This window comes from Kogia breviceps, chromosome 14 (genome assembly GCF_026419965.1).
Source record: "Kogia breviceps isolate mKogBre1 chromosome 14, mKogBre1 haplotype 1, whole genome shotgun sequence".
NCBI lineage: Eukaryota > Metazoa > Chordata > Mammalia > Artiodactyla > Physeteridae > Kogia > Kogia breviceps.
The window spans coordinates 55,897,208-55,915,457 of NC_081323.1; the positions used below are offsets into that span (position 1 = coordinate 55,897,208).

The window sequence follows — 18,250 nt, forward strand, 5'->3', positions numbered from 1 at the left end:
TAAGACAAAGGTGTATTACTGCTTTGACAGAAAATATTTTTTTATATTAGGGAAAAAAATCTTATTTTACCCAATTTTAAGAGATAAAATGAGTACCATGGATACTCATGAATTACAGTGGTAAAGTTATAATGTTTTTATGATATCAACTTACTGGAATTCCTAGGAGCTGGGGATCTACAGGCTGTCGAAAAGGTAGGGACTCTGGATCCTGTCGATACAGCGCTTCTAGGGTTGGCATCAGAGCCTGGCGCAACTCCTCTGGCTTAAAGACTGCAGTTAAAAAGCACAGGAAACGACGCTATTGACAAGGCACTCAGACTCTTCCTCCGTCACTTTTCAAATGGAAGCCTGGCTACTTCTGAGAAGGCGCGAATCATTTGCCTCCCAGCCGTGAAGCTTCCAGGAGTCCACGGACATTCTAAAGCTACAATTCAGGGATTTTGAAAACACAGTCACACTAGAGTTTTTTAAAACTGCACCTGCATCATGAGGCAAAAATACCACACCGAGAAGTTTGCTTGTTCAACAAAAAGATTTCCAATGCCAAAACTTGGTTGGAACAGAAAAAGCGAAGCTAACTTTCTAATCTGCCTCATTGATCAAATGGGTGGGTACAGAGCCATTTTCACAGGAAGGGGCCTTTCCTCCCCTGAGGAAACTTTTGTGTCCTTGGCTGAAGTAAACTCAAACCACCTGAGAGGAATGGTTTTGTATTACAACCTCACAAATTAATGTATACTGTAAGAGAGCTACAAAAATAAGTAGCTCTCTTATTTTCCCCAGAAGTTCTGTACTGTGTACTGTCTCCTTGCACATGTACTAGTGCCCATGTCTCCAACCTCTTGGCCCACCCATTTCCTACGATGCCTTCTGTTGTCACCAATGTAAGAACAAGCACTGGCTGCCAAATACATTCAGGACAGTCACTCATACAAACCCCTCGTGAGTTCTAAGGACACGGGAAACATGCCTGTGAAGGTGATTAAGTGTCATGCACCCCCTGGCTCACATATGCGCCTGCCCACAGAAAAATGATCAGAGGCAAACACTGCAAAGAGGTTCTGATGACTTAGGTTCTAAGTGATGTGAGATTTCCACTTTGTGGTTTTTTGAATTTTGAAAAAATTTTCTACAACAGATACGTAACAAACTGTAATTTATAAATCAGACTAAATTACCAATAAGACCTAAAGTTCCCGTTGGGAAGTGGTATGCATTGAGTATATCGAGAGATGAAAACACTGGCTGAGAAGTTTCCAGAAACTTTATTGACATCAGAGCCAGGGAATACCCAGGTATCCTGACTGACCTCCTGAGGAAATGGCCTCCTGCACTCTAGGACACATGGCGGTCAGCAGCCATGGGAGACACCCAGTGTAGACACTCCCATGCAGGTGCAAAGGCCTGGTCTAGGGAACAGATGTGCCCTGTGGAGCCTTGTGAAACACACACAAATCCTGCCTTCAGCTAACCCCTTTTCTTCCAGTCTGTTTTTACAGAGATGAAGCAGCGTTTGGTTTTCTTTGAATAACTCTTTATAAGAAGACAATTCGTTAGTTAATCAATAGCTTTTTTATTCTTCTAGACCAGGGGTTGCAAACCACGACCCACAGGCCAAATCTGGCCAGCTGCCTGCCTTTGTATGGGCCTGGGAGCTAACAATGGTTTTTAAGGTTTTTAATGGTTAGGGAAAAAAAGAATACTATTTAATGATATGTGAATTACACAAAATCACTTTTTAGTCTGACAAAATAAAGCTTTATTAGAACACAACCATCCTTGTTGTGCAGGTGTCCATGGCTGCTTTCGCACCACAAGGCAGGGCTCAGCAGCTGCAACAGAAACCTTATAACACACAAAGCCTAAAAGATGCACTACCTGGTGGCCCTAGACCAGTCTTCTAATGTCCTGCTCCAGACCATCTTGTCTCCCAGTGCTGATCAAAACTAACATGGCCTTACATGTATCTCACTTTGGATGACCGTTCATTCCTTCGCTAAATATTTAATACCTATGCCAAGGAGAAGTCATTTTCAAACTCATGTCTTTAACAACCACACTGATGTAATAAGACTCCAAATGAGTGGACGTAGCAGTCAGAAGCTGTATTTGAAACAAGTTCTCTGCCACTGATTAGTGTGGTGTGCTATTAGCAAGTCACTCCACTTCTCTGGCTCAAAACCTTCTCAGGACAATCAGGTGGGGACCACATCAGCAGTCCCCAAAGCATGGACCACGGATACCTTAGGGACCCTCATGCAGTCTAATATGGTAGCCACCAGCCATATGTGGCTACTTGAATCGTAATGAATTAATGTTAAATTAAATTTAAAATTCACTTCCTCAGGCACACTTGTCACATGTCAAGTACTTAGGAGCCACATGTAGCTGGTGACTGCCATAACAAGAGAGTGCAGATATACATTTCCATCACTGCAGAAAGTGCAGATATATAACATTTCCATCTAGCACTGCCCTAGGCCTTTTCTAGGGGTCTGTGAAATCCATTTCCACGATATAAAACAATTTTCATGATAACACTAAGTTGTCATTTGCCTTTTGCACTGTGTGCTGACATTCACACAGACGGGGCAAAAACAACAGTGAATAAAATCACTAGCACTGCAGCATGACCAGGACTCAGCTCCAAACTCCACTTCGTGGTCGCTCTGTTCTTTGCTGCTGCTGTGCATACACAGGGAAAAACGTCACCTGCACTTACGAGTGTCCTTGATGAATGAGTCAAAATTCTTAACTTTTATTAAATCTCAGCCCTTGGCTACACGTCTTTTATTCTGTATGACAAATTGGGAAGCTGTCATAAAGCACTTCTGCTGCATGCAGTGATTGTCTTGAGAGAAAGTACTTGTGTTGAGTGTTGAGTTGAGAGCTGAAGTAACTGCTTTTCTTCATGAAACACACAAAACTAGAAAGAATGGCTGATGGACAAGCTACAGTTACTCAGATCTGGGTATGTGACAGACATTTGCTCAAAAATGAACGAAGTATGCCAGTTATAGTTACTTCCAGGACAACTGATGCTATTTGTTACCAATGATAAAATTTTGACTTGTATCAAAAATTAGAATTTTGAAAAACCTGTATCATGCCACATGAGCTTGACAGCTTGTCAAAGTTTACATAACTTTCTGAAGAGACTCATAGTGATATTAATAAATGTGATTTTTAAAAATATCACATAATGAAGCATGTCAACATTTGGAAGATGAGCATAACTCAGTGAGCCAAATTCCCAGATGACCAAAGGATAGTGTTACCAAAAAAATCATGCAATGGCAAAAGATCCATTCAAAGTGCAAGACGGACGATGGATTCTAACGCCACAGAGTATGAGAAATTCAGGGCTATGGATTCAGATTTCCCACTGCAACTAGCCTTTAAGAAGCTTCTACTTGTTGAGTTTTGGTATAGTATTAAAAAAGAATATTCACAATGACCTGAAAAGACTACTAAAATACTCTTCTCTTTATTAACTACTAATCTGAGTGGTCTGGATTCTCTTCATATACTTCAATCAAACAACAGAATACAACAGCAAAGGCAGAGGCAGATATGAGAATCCAGCTGTGTTCACTTAACTCTCCGAGTAACAAAATTGTAAAACACAATGTAATCATTCCAACTATTTCTGTTTTGGAAGTTATTTTTCATTAAAATATGTTATTTATGGGTGCCATGTAACACATTTATTTTAAAATAAATATTAAAATGACATCTAATAGAGTAAATAGTGATAGATGATCCATACAAACAAAAACTTCTCTGGGATCCTCGACTTTGAGGAGTATAAAGAGGTCTGAGACCAAAAACTTAAGGTCTGCTGTTCTCTATGATCTCCAGGGTCTCTTCCAGCAGCAAAACTATACAGTATCAGCCTTTCTAACACTTTTCTGCCATCTTTCCTAACTGGATCACCTGTAGCCCTGAACTACCTGAGCCCCATCTCACATTCCTAATGGTCACCTGACAATTTGCTGACACCCTTACCTCCGTACTTTGGACACATCTCAAATAAATTCTATCCAACTTCCACCGTGAGCCTGGCTCATCCTGCTTATTTCAGAACCCAAAGTATCTTCACTTACCTGCCGCCCTCCCTCTTCCTGCTGCACTAGTACCTCACTGGGTTCTACTCTCCCATCCCGACTTTGGGCACTTAGTTTCCTATCTGTATCAGCAGAAACCTACAAACTTCAGGGCATACGGTTGCCGTACTGATAATTTCCCTAACATCAAGCTTCCGGTCATCTTCCTGCTGGAGTCCATCAGTGGTTGTCCACAGCATGCCGAGTAAACCCAGCACCACCCCTGACAGGAGGCTCACGGGCTGCCTCTCAGAGCCCTGGTTGCTTCTCGTTCCTACCACAGACCTCTGGTGGGCTCACACCCCGGAGTTCAGCTCACTGTCACCATTTCTAAAACTTGCAGAATGGCAGGCAAGAAGGATAAGAGAAGGGATGGAATTCTTTTTCTGCTTTAGCTTTTAATCCACAGAATGCAATCCCAACACAATGGAAAAGCAGCACCATCCGGTAAGTTTATGAGAACATGACCTACTTTTTTTGCGAGGCTGAGAAGGAGAAGTGGACTGAGAGGCTGTCCCGTTGGTGCTACTCTCTTCTTCCTCTTTAGCTTCGACTTTCACTTCAGGTTTCTTTTCATCCACTTCCATTGGTTCCGACTTCTGCTCTGTTGTGTCTGTTTCTTCTTTAACTTGAGAAGATCCTTGTAAGTCCTCCTCCATCATCTTGAGAAAAACAAAATTACAGACAGATGATACATGAATATGAAAGACCTTTACTCTAACTCAGCCTTATTGGAAGGCTCTTAAAAATCTCTATGGGCTTGTTAAAACCTTTCCCGAGTCATAACTGTATTGATCATTCCTTTTCTCTCCCACAAGAAGGGGTGAAGTGCCTGTTGAGTCACTTCAGTACAGCACCAGTGCATTACAGTCCTAAAATTTTTAAAATTTTTACATGCTAGAGTGCTTAAAAAACTTGTATACACATTGTATACACCATTAACTGCTCAATAGTTTTACATATATTTCTAGTTTGGAACAAGAAGTGCCTCGAAAATTGTGGGAAGGATCAGAAATTCAACTGCTCAGAGGGCCAGGCAGGTGAAACTAATGACAGCAGCAGGAGCTGTGGTGTGAGGCCGCAGGGAGCAGTGGACACTCTGGCAAACTAGAGAGCTCACGACCCATCTAAGAGCCACAGCTGGTGCTCCCACCTAGACTGCTGCCCCACAGGAACAGAACCACAGTGCTGGCAGAGCATCTCATTTTTCAAGAAAAGCCAGAAATCTAGAGTTTTATTTGTAATTTCCCATTTAAAAAATAATTGTGTGGGGCTTCCCTGGTGGTGCAGTGGTTGGGAGTCCGCCTGCCGATGCAGGGGACACGGGTTTGTGCCCTGGTCCAGGAAGATCCCACATGCCGCGGAGTGGCTAGGCCCGTGAGCCATGGCCGCTGAGCCTGCGCGTCCGGAGCCTATGCTCCGCAATGGGAGAGGCCACGGCAGTGAGAGGCCCACGTACTGCCCAAAAAAAACTTGTGCGGGCCAAACAAAACACATTTATAGGCTGGATTCAGCCCTGGGTCTGTCAGTTTCCAACTTCTGCTACAGGTTAATTAGTAAAAGAACACACCTCTTGTGCAGTCTAACTCTGCAGAATTATAAATGAATGAAGGATGGCAATGAAAAAGTTGCTGGATGATTTAAACATTTAAAATACAAGCCAGTGCTTTTCACTTCTGGCAAAATAAAATAAACCCGTATCTCATATCTAAAAATAACCAATCTGCGTTTTTAAAAATTAATTTTTATTGAAGTATAGTTAATTTACAATGTTGTGTTAGTTTCTGCTGTAGAGAATCTGTATCTTTTATTTTATTTTATTTTTTTGCAGTACGCGGGCCTCTCACTGTTGTGGCCTCTCCCGTTGCAGAGCACAGGCTCCGGACGCAGAGGCTCAGCGGCCATGGCTCACGGACCTAGCTGCTCTGCGGCATGTGAGATCTTCCCGGACCGGGGCACGAACCCGTGTCCCCTGCATCGGCAGGCGGACTCCCAACCACTGCGCCACCAGGGAAGCCCACCAATCTGTTTTTAATCTCTTTCCAACTTGAACCACAATCGAACAGAATACTGAAATGGAAAGCAGGGACATCCATGGTGGACGCCTGGTGCCTCCCCCGAGGACACCTCAGTGATGCCTCCGTGTGCATTACATCTATTCACTCCCAGGAATGGCACCTACCGCAGCCCCAGGCTCTGCCTTGGGTTCACTGACATCGGGCTCGGTGTCCTCGGTCTTGACCTCAGCCTTCATTTCCAGCATTGGTACATCGGGTCCTGGCTGCTGGGAGTTGGTTTCGGCGCTGGCCACTGAGGATGGAGTGGGGACCCTGTTATCAATGCTGGCTGCGGCCTGGGAAAGCTGTGGAGAAACCAAAATCATTTATCTCTGTAAACAATATAAATTATCTTAAACCCTGATGCTCACCCAACACACAGTTTCACATTAATCTTTCTCAATACTAATCTAATAGGCACCCCTATTTGAGAGAACTGAAGAATAAGCATTAAAATAGGAGTTCCAGAGAAGTCAAAATCAGGCAGAAACACAACTGACTTCTTGGCAACAATGCAGAGATGGAAGAGCAGAGCTTCCTACCTTTTGATAGAAAGTTATTTTCTGTCACAGAACCTCCTATTTTAAATTTAATTCCTTCCAACAATGACATTAATGATTATGGTAAAGGCTGAATAATAAATATATAAGTATATATGCTATAGAAAGGGGAATAAAGTATCTATATGGAATAAGAACATATAACTAGCCTGTTAATTGTAGGAACAGTGGTGGAGGAGTAAACAAACATTAAGAGAAGGAATCCCAGAAAGAATTCTAAATCTTCAAAGATTTACCCAATGGAGTTTTAAGTAAACAAAAGAAAACATAAAATTACAAAGGGATCTTACTTAGAGATAAGAAATATAAAGTAAGGATCAATAAGCACACTCCCTATGGAGAAATACAAACAGTAATGTCATCTTGGGGTTTCTGTTGGGGTTAATTTTGACATTTTATAAATAAATATCCTCAGTCCCCACAAACAAAAGATAATGTATTTTAGGGGGAAAAAGGTTTTTAAGTTAGACTGATAAGAAAACAGACACTAAGATTCTGGTGAGAACTGGAGAAGAACGTGGAGGCAAGCAGAAGCAGCCTCAGGTCCCTGTGTCGGGGGGATAGCCCAGTCTAGGAGAGCACGGGACTGGGCACTGCCAGCAGAGCACGGGACGTGGGACACAGGACGTGGTGTGACCCTGCCATCTTCACCTCCCAGAGGAATGGGTAAATCTAAGCCACAGAAGTGTTAACCTGAGCATGCCATTTTGTCATGAAAAAGAAAGGGCTTCCAGCTGGAAAACAAGGCTGATAGGCAAGGTCAAAGTACATACAACCAGGAACTTGATTTGCTTACCAAATCCTCATCACTACTAAAACTCAGAAGACGTCAATGTAGGACAGATAATGGGGGACATACTGCTCCTATGGACAGACAGCTTAAAAATTCTATGGAGGACCCATGTATGAGTTCTTTTAGTTGTTGATTTCTACAAACTGATTTAATTAGGGAAGATAATCGTAAGTCACGTCCTGCTTAACAGCCTTTTGGAGCCAATGCTGGAAACAAAACACAGCTCATTATGGTTCAATTAGGGTGCAGATACTTCTTGCAACTGTACCAAGACCTGCAGTGACTTCATGACAGATTTTTTTTTTATGGGCAAGTTCTCATGTAAGAGTCTTGGCCAGAAGACAACAGGCTGAGGGGCTCACCGGTGTGCCAGGAGGCTGGGTGTGTACAGGTGTCGGCTGCTGCTGTGACGACTGAGGGGTGGCCACGGACGGAGGCTGGACTGGGGTCTGAGGCTGTGGGGTCACCTGGGCCTGGGCTGCTGCCTGGACTGTAGGGGTGCTCTGGGTTTGGCTGGCACTGGGCACTGAGCCGGGAGTCGGGGTGGGAGTCTGCCCGGAAGACGACACAGGAGTTGATGGCTGGGTGGGAGCTGCTGGCTGGGGAGGAGTCATCCCAGGTGCCGCCGGATGCTGAAGAGACGGCATGCCTGCGGCCGTGGAAGCAGGAGGTGTAGTCTGGTGTAACGGTGACTGTGTCACTGGTGGGCAAGGCAGCTGGCTGGCCTGGGGCCCAAGCATGTTCAGAGGGTTAGGAAGAGCAGCACCAGGCACCTGTCCCTAACAGATGGAACAGAGTATGTTAAAATTATTTCCCCCATTTAAAAATGTGGCAATAGACTTAAAAGACTTAAATGTATGAAAATCTAATCATGGTTTCTTGATGAGGTCTGCTGACTGCACGGGAATGTTCCATTTGTAAAAAGTCATCGATCTGCACACTTATAGTAATGTGCACTTGTTTCTCATGCTTTGATTTACATAAGTGTGGAAATCTCTGGCTTAAACAAACACATATACACTCCACTTACTAGCTTCGTGCTCCATAATATCCACCCACAGCTTAGACCACTGGAAAAGCTATTTGTCTTTTTTAAAAAAATGAGTTATGGAAACACTGAAATGTTTCAGTAAAGTGGTTCTCAACTAGGGACATGTTTCAGAATTATTTGTGGACCAATTAAAAATCTATTCTGAATCACTGGTCTAGAGCAAGGATCTGCAAACTATGTAGAGTCCATGGCCAAATCCAGCTAGCTACTGGTTTCTGTCAATAAAGTTTTACTGGCAGGCAGCTTCGCCCATTCACTCATATGTGAATGCGCATGTTTACCGTTGCCTTTGTGCCACAACAGTGGAGCAGAGCAGTTCAAACAAAGACTCCATGGCCCACCAAGCTGAAAATATTTACAGGACAAATCTGATAACCCCTGTCTGGAGCAACGAAATTTATGGAAATTAAGAATTAATAAGTATTTAGTGAGTGAATCTAATGTAGTCACTGCCTTTTATTCAATGTTACTTCATGTTAAAAAATTAAATAATGAATTTTATCTTTTGGGGGAAGACTTGGCCTGTTTTAAACAAAGGTACATTTGTATACAGCAGCAATCTGGTATACTCTAGCAATTAACAAAAGGGGGGAAAAGGCAGTAAAATGAATGGAAAATAGTTCTCACCAGCATTAGACTGAATAAATAAAAACACATTCAATAAGAAGAGAACTACTCAAATGATCCAGTTAGCCGGACTTCACCTGGGCAGTTCAGACAGACAGACAACAAGATACAAAGACCAAATCATTAAGAGTGAACTCATGGGACCTTTCCTCACTCCCTCTTTAAAATCCAGTGTCTCTCAGGATCACACGTGAAACTCAGAATTTACAATGCACAAACAAAAACCAAGAAAATGACAACTAAATACCCAAAAAACAAAAGAAAAGCACACAAACCATGAAGTTCACCCCAAGATGGTATGACTAATTCCAAATAAGGTAAAAATAATGGAACAGAACGAGGAAAAAAAAAAAAAAATCAAGAGATGCTAGTACATGAAATGTTTTGTCTAGAATTCTAATTTCTGTGAACTAGGACATGCTGAGGTCAGTGGGAAGCTGGGGCTACATCACTGTAGGTGGCTCACAGCCCCAACATGAACAGTACCTGTGACACACTGGCCTGGGCCGCTGGCTGCCCCATGCCCACGCTGTTCACGTTCAGCGCCCCGCTGGAGGATGGGAACTGGTTCTGTGGCAGGAACTGGTTCTGGGTAGGCGCCTGGGCCATCATGTTGTTGGCATGTGTACCCATCATGTTCGGAGGCTGAGGCATTCGGGAAGGAGAAATGGCCATCTAAAAGACAATAAGCGTTACTCAGAGTTCAGAGGGCATCAAGGGCCTGCGTCTTCAAGGTAAACTAGAAGAGACAGAAATCTTCAAATCCTCCTCCCTTGCAGGAAGGGACCACCACTCACTAAGACCTTCTGGCTCCCAGGCACTCTGCATGCTTTTCATGCAAGGTCTCTAATGAGCAAGCTTCACACTGTCCTCTGAACAGAAACCAATAGTATGCTATAGTTTAAAGTTCAAAATATGCCTTTTATGAGTTCTCTGAAGCGTTTAGAAGGCAGCCTCAGGAGAGGAAGTTCTGAGAGTCAAGAGATGCTGACAAGTCCCTCTCAGCCACATATCTGAGGCTGCCAACCCCATCTTCCAACAAAGTCACAGATGCCTATGATTTGTCATTTCAATAGAAATAAGTAATGGTCAAATAATTCTTGTAGTAATAAGGACAGAGAGAGAGAGAGAGAGAGAGAGAGAGAGAAATATGAAGGAAATAAAGCATAATCCAAATCCAAAGGAACAAGTACCACAGGATTCCCAGACGATCTACAAGTTTCCTGCTGAGAATTTTCCTTATTCGAGAAAGGCCTTCTCAGCACAGCTGAGACAAACAGAAGCACTTACCCCTGGAACGGAGCCCATGCTGTTCATCGGGACAGAGTGGTTCATGGGGGACGATGCACGAGGTCCCATGGGAGCTTGTGGCAACTGTACATTCCCCAAGGATATTGGGTTAAATGAATTCATCCCTGTAAGTGTACCCACAATGGTTCATTAGGAAAATCACTCACAGGAAAACAGAATGACAACTCACCAAATAAAACTCTAAGCCAAATAAGATGAAACACACACACAACATATACAACTGAAAGGAAATCACTCAGTTAATCAGAAAAGATGGTTAAATAACAGACTGTTCATATCCAGAAAAGATGGCACCAATGCAGTGGTGGTGAGGGTGATAGGATGGGGTGGGTGGCAGGGCAGCATGAGCATAGAAAGGCAGAAAGTCAGGTAAGCCACAAGCACACGAGGCTGGGGTAGCGCTCGGCACTGAAGTGTCCAAGCAACAAAGTAGATGGGGGAGCATGGGAAGGCGCTCCCACCATCTACAGAGGTGGTCAGCTAAGGCCAGGGCACCCATTTGAGCCAACCCCTCAGAGCCTTCTGGAGCACCTGACTCCCATCTCCTCTCCAGCAGGAAGCCTGTTCCCATCACTCCAGGCCTCTCGGCCCTTTGGCTGGGTTTACATTTATTGTTAGAATCTGGGGTAAGACTCAAAACATGGTTTTAATTTTGCAAGCACATTAAGCATTTAGAAAGTGCCCAAGGGTTGGCAGTTCTCAACCTCAGCCTCTTCTCCACAGACTGGAAAGATCTCACTTTCACAGCTACCTTGGCCTTCCCAGAGGTGCCACAGAATGAATGACACCTCACTAGCTGCCACGTGTCTCCAGACCACGAGTCTCTCGCTTTGTAATTTCCCACAATACTCTGTAAACTCTGAACTCAACATAAATGCTGGTTCAATAAGTCTTAGGCCCGACACTGGCATTTAACAGAATCCTTGAGGCACAGCCTTGACACTGTGCTGCATGAGAGGCCGTCAAACAACATGTGCCTCCCTTAGCACCACCAGGAAATGTCACCCTAAGTAACCAGGCACCAGCACAGGTCCAGGACTTTCCAGGAAGCCTATAATACAAAAGTGTCCCACTCTCCTTGAGGGTTTTATTAACAAGAGAAGAGTTTATTAAATAAAAGATGTATGAAGAAATGGCACCATAAAAAGTCCCTCTTTACAGACCCAGATAGGTCGGTAAGCGGGGCATGTGAGCACGTCCCTAGAAAACGCCTTCCACTCTGCTCAACAGCCACCTCCTCAGATCCCAAAGCAGCAGAGTCTTCCACATCATCCCCGACACAGCACTCAGCCACTTTCCTAAGGCTCCATTTCTCTGACTTCGTGATTTCTTTCACCCTTCATATCTAGCCCACCTAAACAAGTCCCTGAAAAGTTTCCTCCACATCAGTTTATCTACCAGGTCTTTTTCAGTATGCAGTACGATCACCACGGCTTTTAAAATGACCTCTTCTCCCCTCCTGAACTACTCTACACACAGCAGTAAGGCCTTGCTTTGGAATCTTCTGGATAATGTCACCACCTTATTTCACAACCTGTAAAAACATCCTACTGTTTAAGTCTCAATCTGACAAGAGCCGTAAAAGCTTTGAAATGACCCTCACCCCCAAACTCCCAAACTAAAATGACTGCTTCAACAACCACCAATAAAAAGACTGCCAGTAGCAGAGCCTGATGAGGGTTCTCTGAGCACAAACCCTCCTCAGCCAGCCGCAAGCAGGCATGGCACCTGTGCTCACAGGGCCCAGAGCAGCCCCCACTTTCCTCACCTCATCCCCCCTGCCCCAGAGCTCCTGCCCCAGGATGGGGCTTGATGCTCAGAAATGTTCCGAAATGTTTCTTACCCCACCTACAATAAAATGCTTTTTTTGGGAGACTCTTCCTAAGAATAATGTCTTCTCTTGCCCATTAAAAAAAAAAAAAAAAAAAAAGTTATCTCCTACTTCTGATCTCCTTAGAGAACTTTCCTATGATCTCCAAACTTTCAAATGCAGCAGACATTCATACTACCTGTGGACATGAACTCTGCTCATCAGCAAAAAGGAATGGAAGGAATAAGAGGAGGAGCTACAAAGAAATACAGAGGGAAGAGGACAAACCAATAAACTTTGTGGATGTAGAATGTTAAACCAAAATATGATTCACAACAATAGTTAAATACCTTGAGAAACCTGCATGCGATTCACTGGCAGAGGCATGGGCCCATCTATAATGGCAGGAAAAAAAAATGGGTTATTTAAAATAATCCTTGGGACTTCCCTGGTGGTCCAGTTGTTAAGAATCCACCTTCCAACGCACGGGACCGGACGCGGGTTCGATCCTTGGTTGGGGAACTAAGTTCCCACACGCCGCAGGGCAACTAAGCCCGCGTGCTGCAACTACTGAACACGCGGGCCACAACTAGAGAGCCCATGCACCACAACTAGAGAGAAGCTCGCGCGCTGCAACAAGGAGCCCACACGCCACAGCAGAGGATCCCGCGTGCTACAATGAAGATCCCAACGAAGATTCCGTGTGCCGCAACTACGCAGCCAAAAATAAAATAATTTTTTTGAAAAAAAGTTTAACTTAATAAAATAATCTTTCAAACTTAAAGAGAAAACCAGGCCCCAAAGTGCTGTACATTCTGATATCAGCACACCTGCCTTTCCATGAGAGAGACTCAGTGTTTAAACACAGGCCACTACAGAAGGTCACAGCCACTACCACACAGTTTTCACAGCACAGGCTTCCGGAGAATATAATTCTATATGCTTAGAAATATATACCAAATGCAGAAGGAAAAACAAGGAAACAGACTAAGGGTTGGAAATGAAGTCCTTACTTGGAGGTCTCACAGGCTGTGCCTGTGGTATCCCAGGAGGCTGTGTCCCAGGGGCTGGTAAGGCTGGCTGGTTACCCAAGATGCCTTGTTTATGTAAACGCGATCTCCGTTTTTCTTCTAGTTCTTTTTGTATCTTGTAGATTTTCTCTGCTAGTAAGTGATAGTACTCATCCTAAAAAGAAGTAACATTCAATACTAGTTATTTGTTAAAAAAAACAAATGATCTGGTTTTGTACGTTCTAACAAACTAATGAACTTTAAATTAAGTACATTGGCACAGGTAAGCATTCAGCACTTCTGATAAACCAGTGCCCAGTGATGTTACGGGAGTTATCAGATAGGAGGTACTGAGTGCTCATTACGTTCATTCCACAGCTGAACCTCTTCTTGGACACTCACTGACACTGGCAATAACACAGACAAGCGCTGTGAACACTGCCGCTATAAAGTACACCCACGGATTTAAAAAATTTTATATACCTCATTTACCGCTATAGTGGAGACATCTGTACTCTGTAGTTACAGAACAAGAGAGTTGTACAGGGACCTCGTGTCTTAACTGGGAAGTCTCCCTGGTCAGTGCCCTCAAGTGATGAGTCTACCAGACTAACAGATGTCCCCATTTCCAGACAATAAGGCAGACAGATGCAGTTACAGCTCCCATAGGTGCCATGCGTGGCTAGAACACAAATGGCAACCTACCCTGCTGTTGGCAGACTCATACATGTCCCCTTCCACTTTCTTAGCGTAGGCCACCAGGTTCTCCATGCGGCGATCCTTCAGGGCTGCAGGGTCAGGTGTTGGGAAGATGGCTTGGACACTGAAAAGACAACACACACTCTCAATCTACTTTCAATACAATGTCTGTCCTGCCACTTTATATGTGACACAGAAAGAGAAGAAACAATCGTCTACCTATGGGCACAATACACTGCTGATAGAAACCCCCAATCTCTCTCTCCTAGTTCATGAACACACAAATGAAGATGCTCTCTGGAGACAATACTGACCTGTCAATTTATCTACAAGTCAAACACACCCATATTTTGCTATTAACAATAAGTGCTGGACCATCTCAGGAATAATATGATTTTGAATTCCTAATTTTTAAACTACTTATTATAAAAATTTTTGATTAAAATAATGGAGAAAACAAATCTCCAAGGGAATCAAGTTAACCTCACCTTCAATTTAACTTAAATAGCTGGAGAAAGTTAACTATTAATTTCCTGTATGTTAAACTGTATGATGGTAGTGTCATGCCATCTGTATTTACTAGGCCCCAATTCCTCCAATTCTCATGGGTCTCCACAAGTATAACCTGAGCCACAAAATAAGGCTAAGCTTCTGAGCTAATCCCAGGTCCCTAGTGCATCCCAGAGCTTAGAAAACAGGTCTGGCCCCCTGCAACATGGGTCACAGTTCATATCCCTCTGTAGGACCCACTGGGGATGCAGGGTCTGGGATTCTCTGGCCTCCCTAAACAAGCATGTGACCCCCCTTCAGCTGCTAGGGTACAATCACCTGGGGCCCAAGAAAACACTTAGGAATTAAATCAGACATCGATGAAACTGCAAAACTGTCACATCGCCATCAGTCACAAAATGTTTCCATCACATGTGAATAATGGGCGAGGTGGCCACGTACAGTTTATGCACTAGATGGCTCCGCAGGTCCTGAGTGACATGTTCGTGCCAGCCTTTCCGAACGCCAGTGCTGGAAGGAGGTGCTGCTGTGGGTATAGTGCTGAGGGTTCCAATGTTTCCAGAGTTTGAGCCATCATTGATCAGTGGGCTAAGAAAAGAGTAAGATTTATCCAACTAAGGTTCGTCAACCATATGCAACTTTAAACTGTATTGAAAGGAGGGAGGGAGGGAGGGAGGGAGGGAGGGAGGGAGGAAGGAAGGAAGGGAGGAAGGAAGGAAGGAAGGAAGGAAGGAAGGAAGGAAGGAAGGAAGGAAGGGCAAGTATCACACATTTAGAAAGAATCAAGAGCTTCCCGTGGTTACCAGCCCACTTTCACATGCAACTGTCACTCAGATAGAAGCCAAATGAAACACGGGTCTTACTTCGCGGCCCCAAGGGAAGTTGGAAGAGCTGATTCTGAAATCAAGTTTGGTGGCTGCTGATCTGTTGTTATTCCTCCTGCTGGAATGTTCATTGGGTTATTTCCTTGAAAGACAAAAAGAAAAGAAATCAACCAACTCCTGAATTATAATATACACTTTAAAGTCCTGATAACAGATAAATAAAAAGTCACATATAAATAAATGATTCTTATAAGTTATAATAATAAACGCTATGGCAGGAACTCTGAGAGTTATATTTTCAACAACGGTGATCAAATTGTATAAATTCAGTTGAAGTCTCCTTCCCACTGCACTTTATAACCAAAGAAAGGCATTTCTATGGAGGCTGGCTGGCTTCATGAGTGCTCTGTGGCTGCAGAAAAAAAAACCAGAAATGCGGGCTTCCCTGGTGGCGCAGTGGTTGAGAATCCGCCTGCCGATGCAGGAGACACGGGTTCGTGCCCTGGTCCGGGAAGATCCCACATGCCGCGGAGCAACTAAGCCCGTGAGCCATGGCCGCTGGGCCTGCGCGTCCGGAGCCTGTGCTCCGCAACGGGAGAGGCCACAACAGTGAGAGGCCCGCAAAAAAAAAAAAAAAAAACCAGAAATGATCCACCTGCAAATTCAGATTTTGATTCTGGCTTCATTAATATCATGACCTAAACAAGTAAGCTAACCTGTCACATACATGTTCATCATCTTTTTTTTTTTGCATACCAGAAAGTAAAAATCATAGAAATTTAAGTGCAGGTGAAGAAGATAAAAGGTCAACTTATCTACAGTATTCATTCTAAAGTAAGAAAAAAGGTGAGATACAGAGAAGTTAATAGTCTTGTTCCAGATTATACCACCAATAGGAGTAGGGTTAGATTATAATGCAGGTTTCAGGGCTCCAACCCAGTCTCCTAGCCAGCAGGAGTCAGAGATGCATTAGGGTGATTATTTCCCAAAACGCAACAGATGAGATGTCTTTAACTGGACATTTTTAAGGTTAAAATATTTTATTAGGAAAAGAACAAAACTAGCACAACAACCTTGATTTAACTTGCTGACATAACTGTTTGGCTTAAGTCTGAGTTTAAAAGGACTATGCCAATTTGAAGAGAAACATTAAGGAGACAGTATGCAGAGATGGCAAAAACTGTGAAGAGATGTGACTGAATGATGAAACACTGGCAATTAATGGGTTGAGATGACACTAGGAAACACTAATCCATGGAGAAGTCTGAGACAGAAGAGATTTTCTGAGATTCCTGTTAATCTCCCCATGTCCAGGCTGGTCACCTCCAGCCATGAGGTAGCCCGTAACCAAGATGTGCTAAGAGCTGTACCCACCTTCAGGTTCTTTGTCAAATAAATGGTCTACTCAGAGTCAGTGCAAGTGGTACAACCCTAATTCTAATTTGTGAGATTCTGTATTCTGAGCCATATGAAATGCCCTTTATGAAAACTGTCCAGACAGAAGCAACAAAAATATTGGTTCATTTGCAAATGCTATTCATTTTGCAAGCCTGTAACATCTTCTGTGCACCCGACACTTTAGCCTTTTCCTGGAAGTTTTTTATTTCAATCATTTAAAAGATACCATCACCATAATATATACATATATTAACTTGAATTTAAAGTAAAAACAGTAACTGAAAACAGCCTTGGGTTCCAGGAAGACTTGTCATTCCCAACGCTGCATGTGGACAAAGAAATTCTTGAGAGTTCTTTCACCTACCCAGGGGGTTGAGAGTCCTCATCTGCTGGTGAGTTTGAGGCTGTGCTGGTTGCTGGCCAGGAACCTGAGGCTGCAGCTGCGTCTGGGGCTGGTTCAGGTAGGGGAGTCCAAGAGCAGCATACGCTCGTTGCATGGAGCTGGGGTCTATGGGATTTGGGTTACTTAAAGAAGTGGCATTCTGTTGGCCTGTGCCAACAGAACCAATTGTGTTTTGAATTCCACTAGCTGGAGACCCCAGGATGGCTATAACAACAAACAGACAAACAAAAAAGATAAGTAAAAGAGAGAAGTCCACAAATGATTTAAAAACTACTGAAAGGCAAGTAAAATTTTATCAGAAGACCACCTATGTATGTCAGAAAGCACTGGAACAAGGCTACCAACAAAGGAACTGTGCAGAGAGAAGGATCCCATTCTATTCACCTATTCTGCACAGCAGTAGTTGAAGAGCAAAAAGCTGAAGAAAAATTCAAGCTTCTATGTTAGAAAACAACAGACCACAAAATCAGTGTTTACCTAATCAAAGTCATCATGTATTAAATCTAGAGATTCATAAAAAGTCGGTTCTGGGGAAATAGCAAACATGTAACAACAGAAAGCTTCTGATTCTTTGGGGGTCATCAGCCACCACCTAGATGAGCTAAGAAGCCCTCTCCTGCTGCCGCTCCCCCAAGTCCTTTACTTCTCATCTGCATAGGTACAGAAGGATTAACAGAAAGAGCAGAGGTGATACCTAGTTGGTCAGTTTTGTTACTTATTAATAAATTGCGATCTATGACATGAACTTCCAAAAAACAAAAGTGCACATCCTTGAAACTTGAGTGTACAGTGACCAGGTAACACCACACCTTTCTCTCCTACGAGTTTCCTATGCAGGAGGGCACCATGCTGAGCTCTCTGCTATGTGAAGCTGTTCGAGAAATGCTGTACTTGACAGAGTGACTATCTAGTTGAAAGGAGTGATAGACTGAGGCTTGGTGTCCCCTCAGCACCACTGATACTCAGAACTGAGCATCAAGATGCTTGGCCTCGGCAGCCAACCTCGGCTCCCATGGCCTGGCCTGAGGCTGGCTCACAGGGTGCTCTCTCCAGCTAGCCTTCTTCCTGCCTGATCCCCAGAGACTAAA

At 43.7% G+C, this 18,250-nt stretch overlaps 1 protein-coding gene across 2 annotated transcripts in view; it reads right to left on the reverse strand.

The window, feature by feature from the left end:
• CREBBP (CREB binding protein) overlaps positions 1–18,250 on the reverse strand; it is a 132,872-nt gene that overhangs the window by 28,450 nt on the left and 86,172 nt on the right. The window contains exons 6-17 of one of the 2 annotated variants that reach the window (XM_059037418.2): positions 17,124–17,366; positions 15,401–15,503; positions 14,979–15,125; positions 14,034–14,151; positions 13,332–13,503; positions 12,669–12,713; positions 10,488–10,612; positions 9,684–9,872; positions 7,882–8,298; positions 6,292–6,471; positions 4,582–4,771; positions 155–273 (exon numbers count right to left, since the gene is read on the reverse strand). In XM_059037418.2, coding sequence (XP_058893401.1) covers positions 155–273; positions 4,582–4,771; positions 6,292–6,471; positions 7,882–8,298; positions 9,684–9,872; positions 10,488–10,612; positions 12,669–12,713; positions 13,332–13,503; positions 14,034–14,151; positions 14,979–15,125; positions 15,401–15,503; positions 17,124–17,366 — 2,048 coding nt within the window. The remainder of the gene's footprint in view (positions 1–154; positions 274–4,581; positions 4,772–6,291; positions 6,472–7,881; positions 8,299–9,683; positions 9,873–10,487; positions 10,613–12,668; positions 12,714–13,331; positions 13,504–14,033; positions 14,152–14,978; positions 15,126–15,400; positions 15,504–17,123; positions 17,367–18,250) is intronic. The other variant, XM_067013924.1, reaches the window with a different exon arrangement.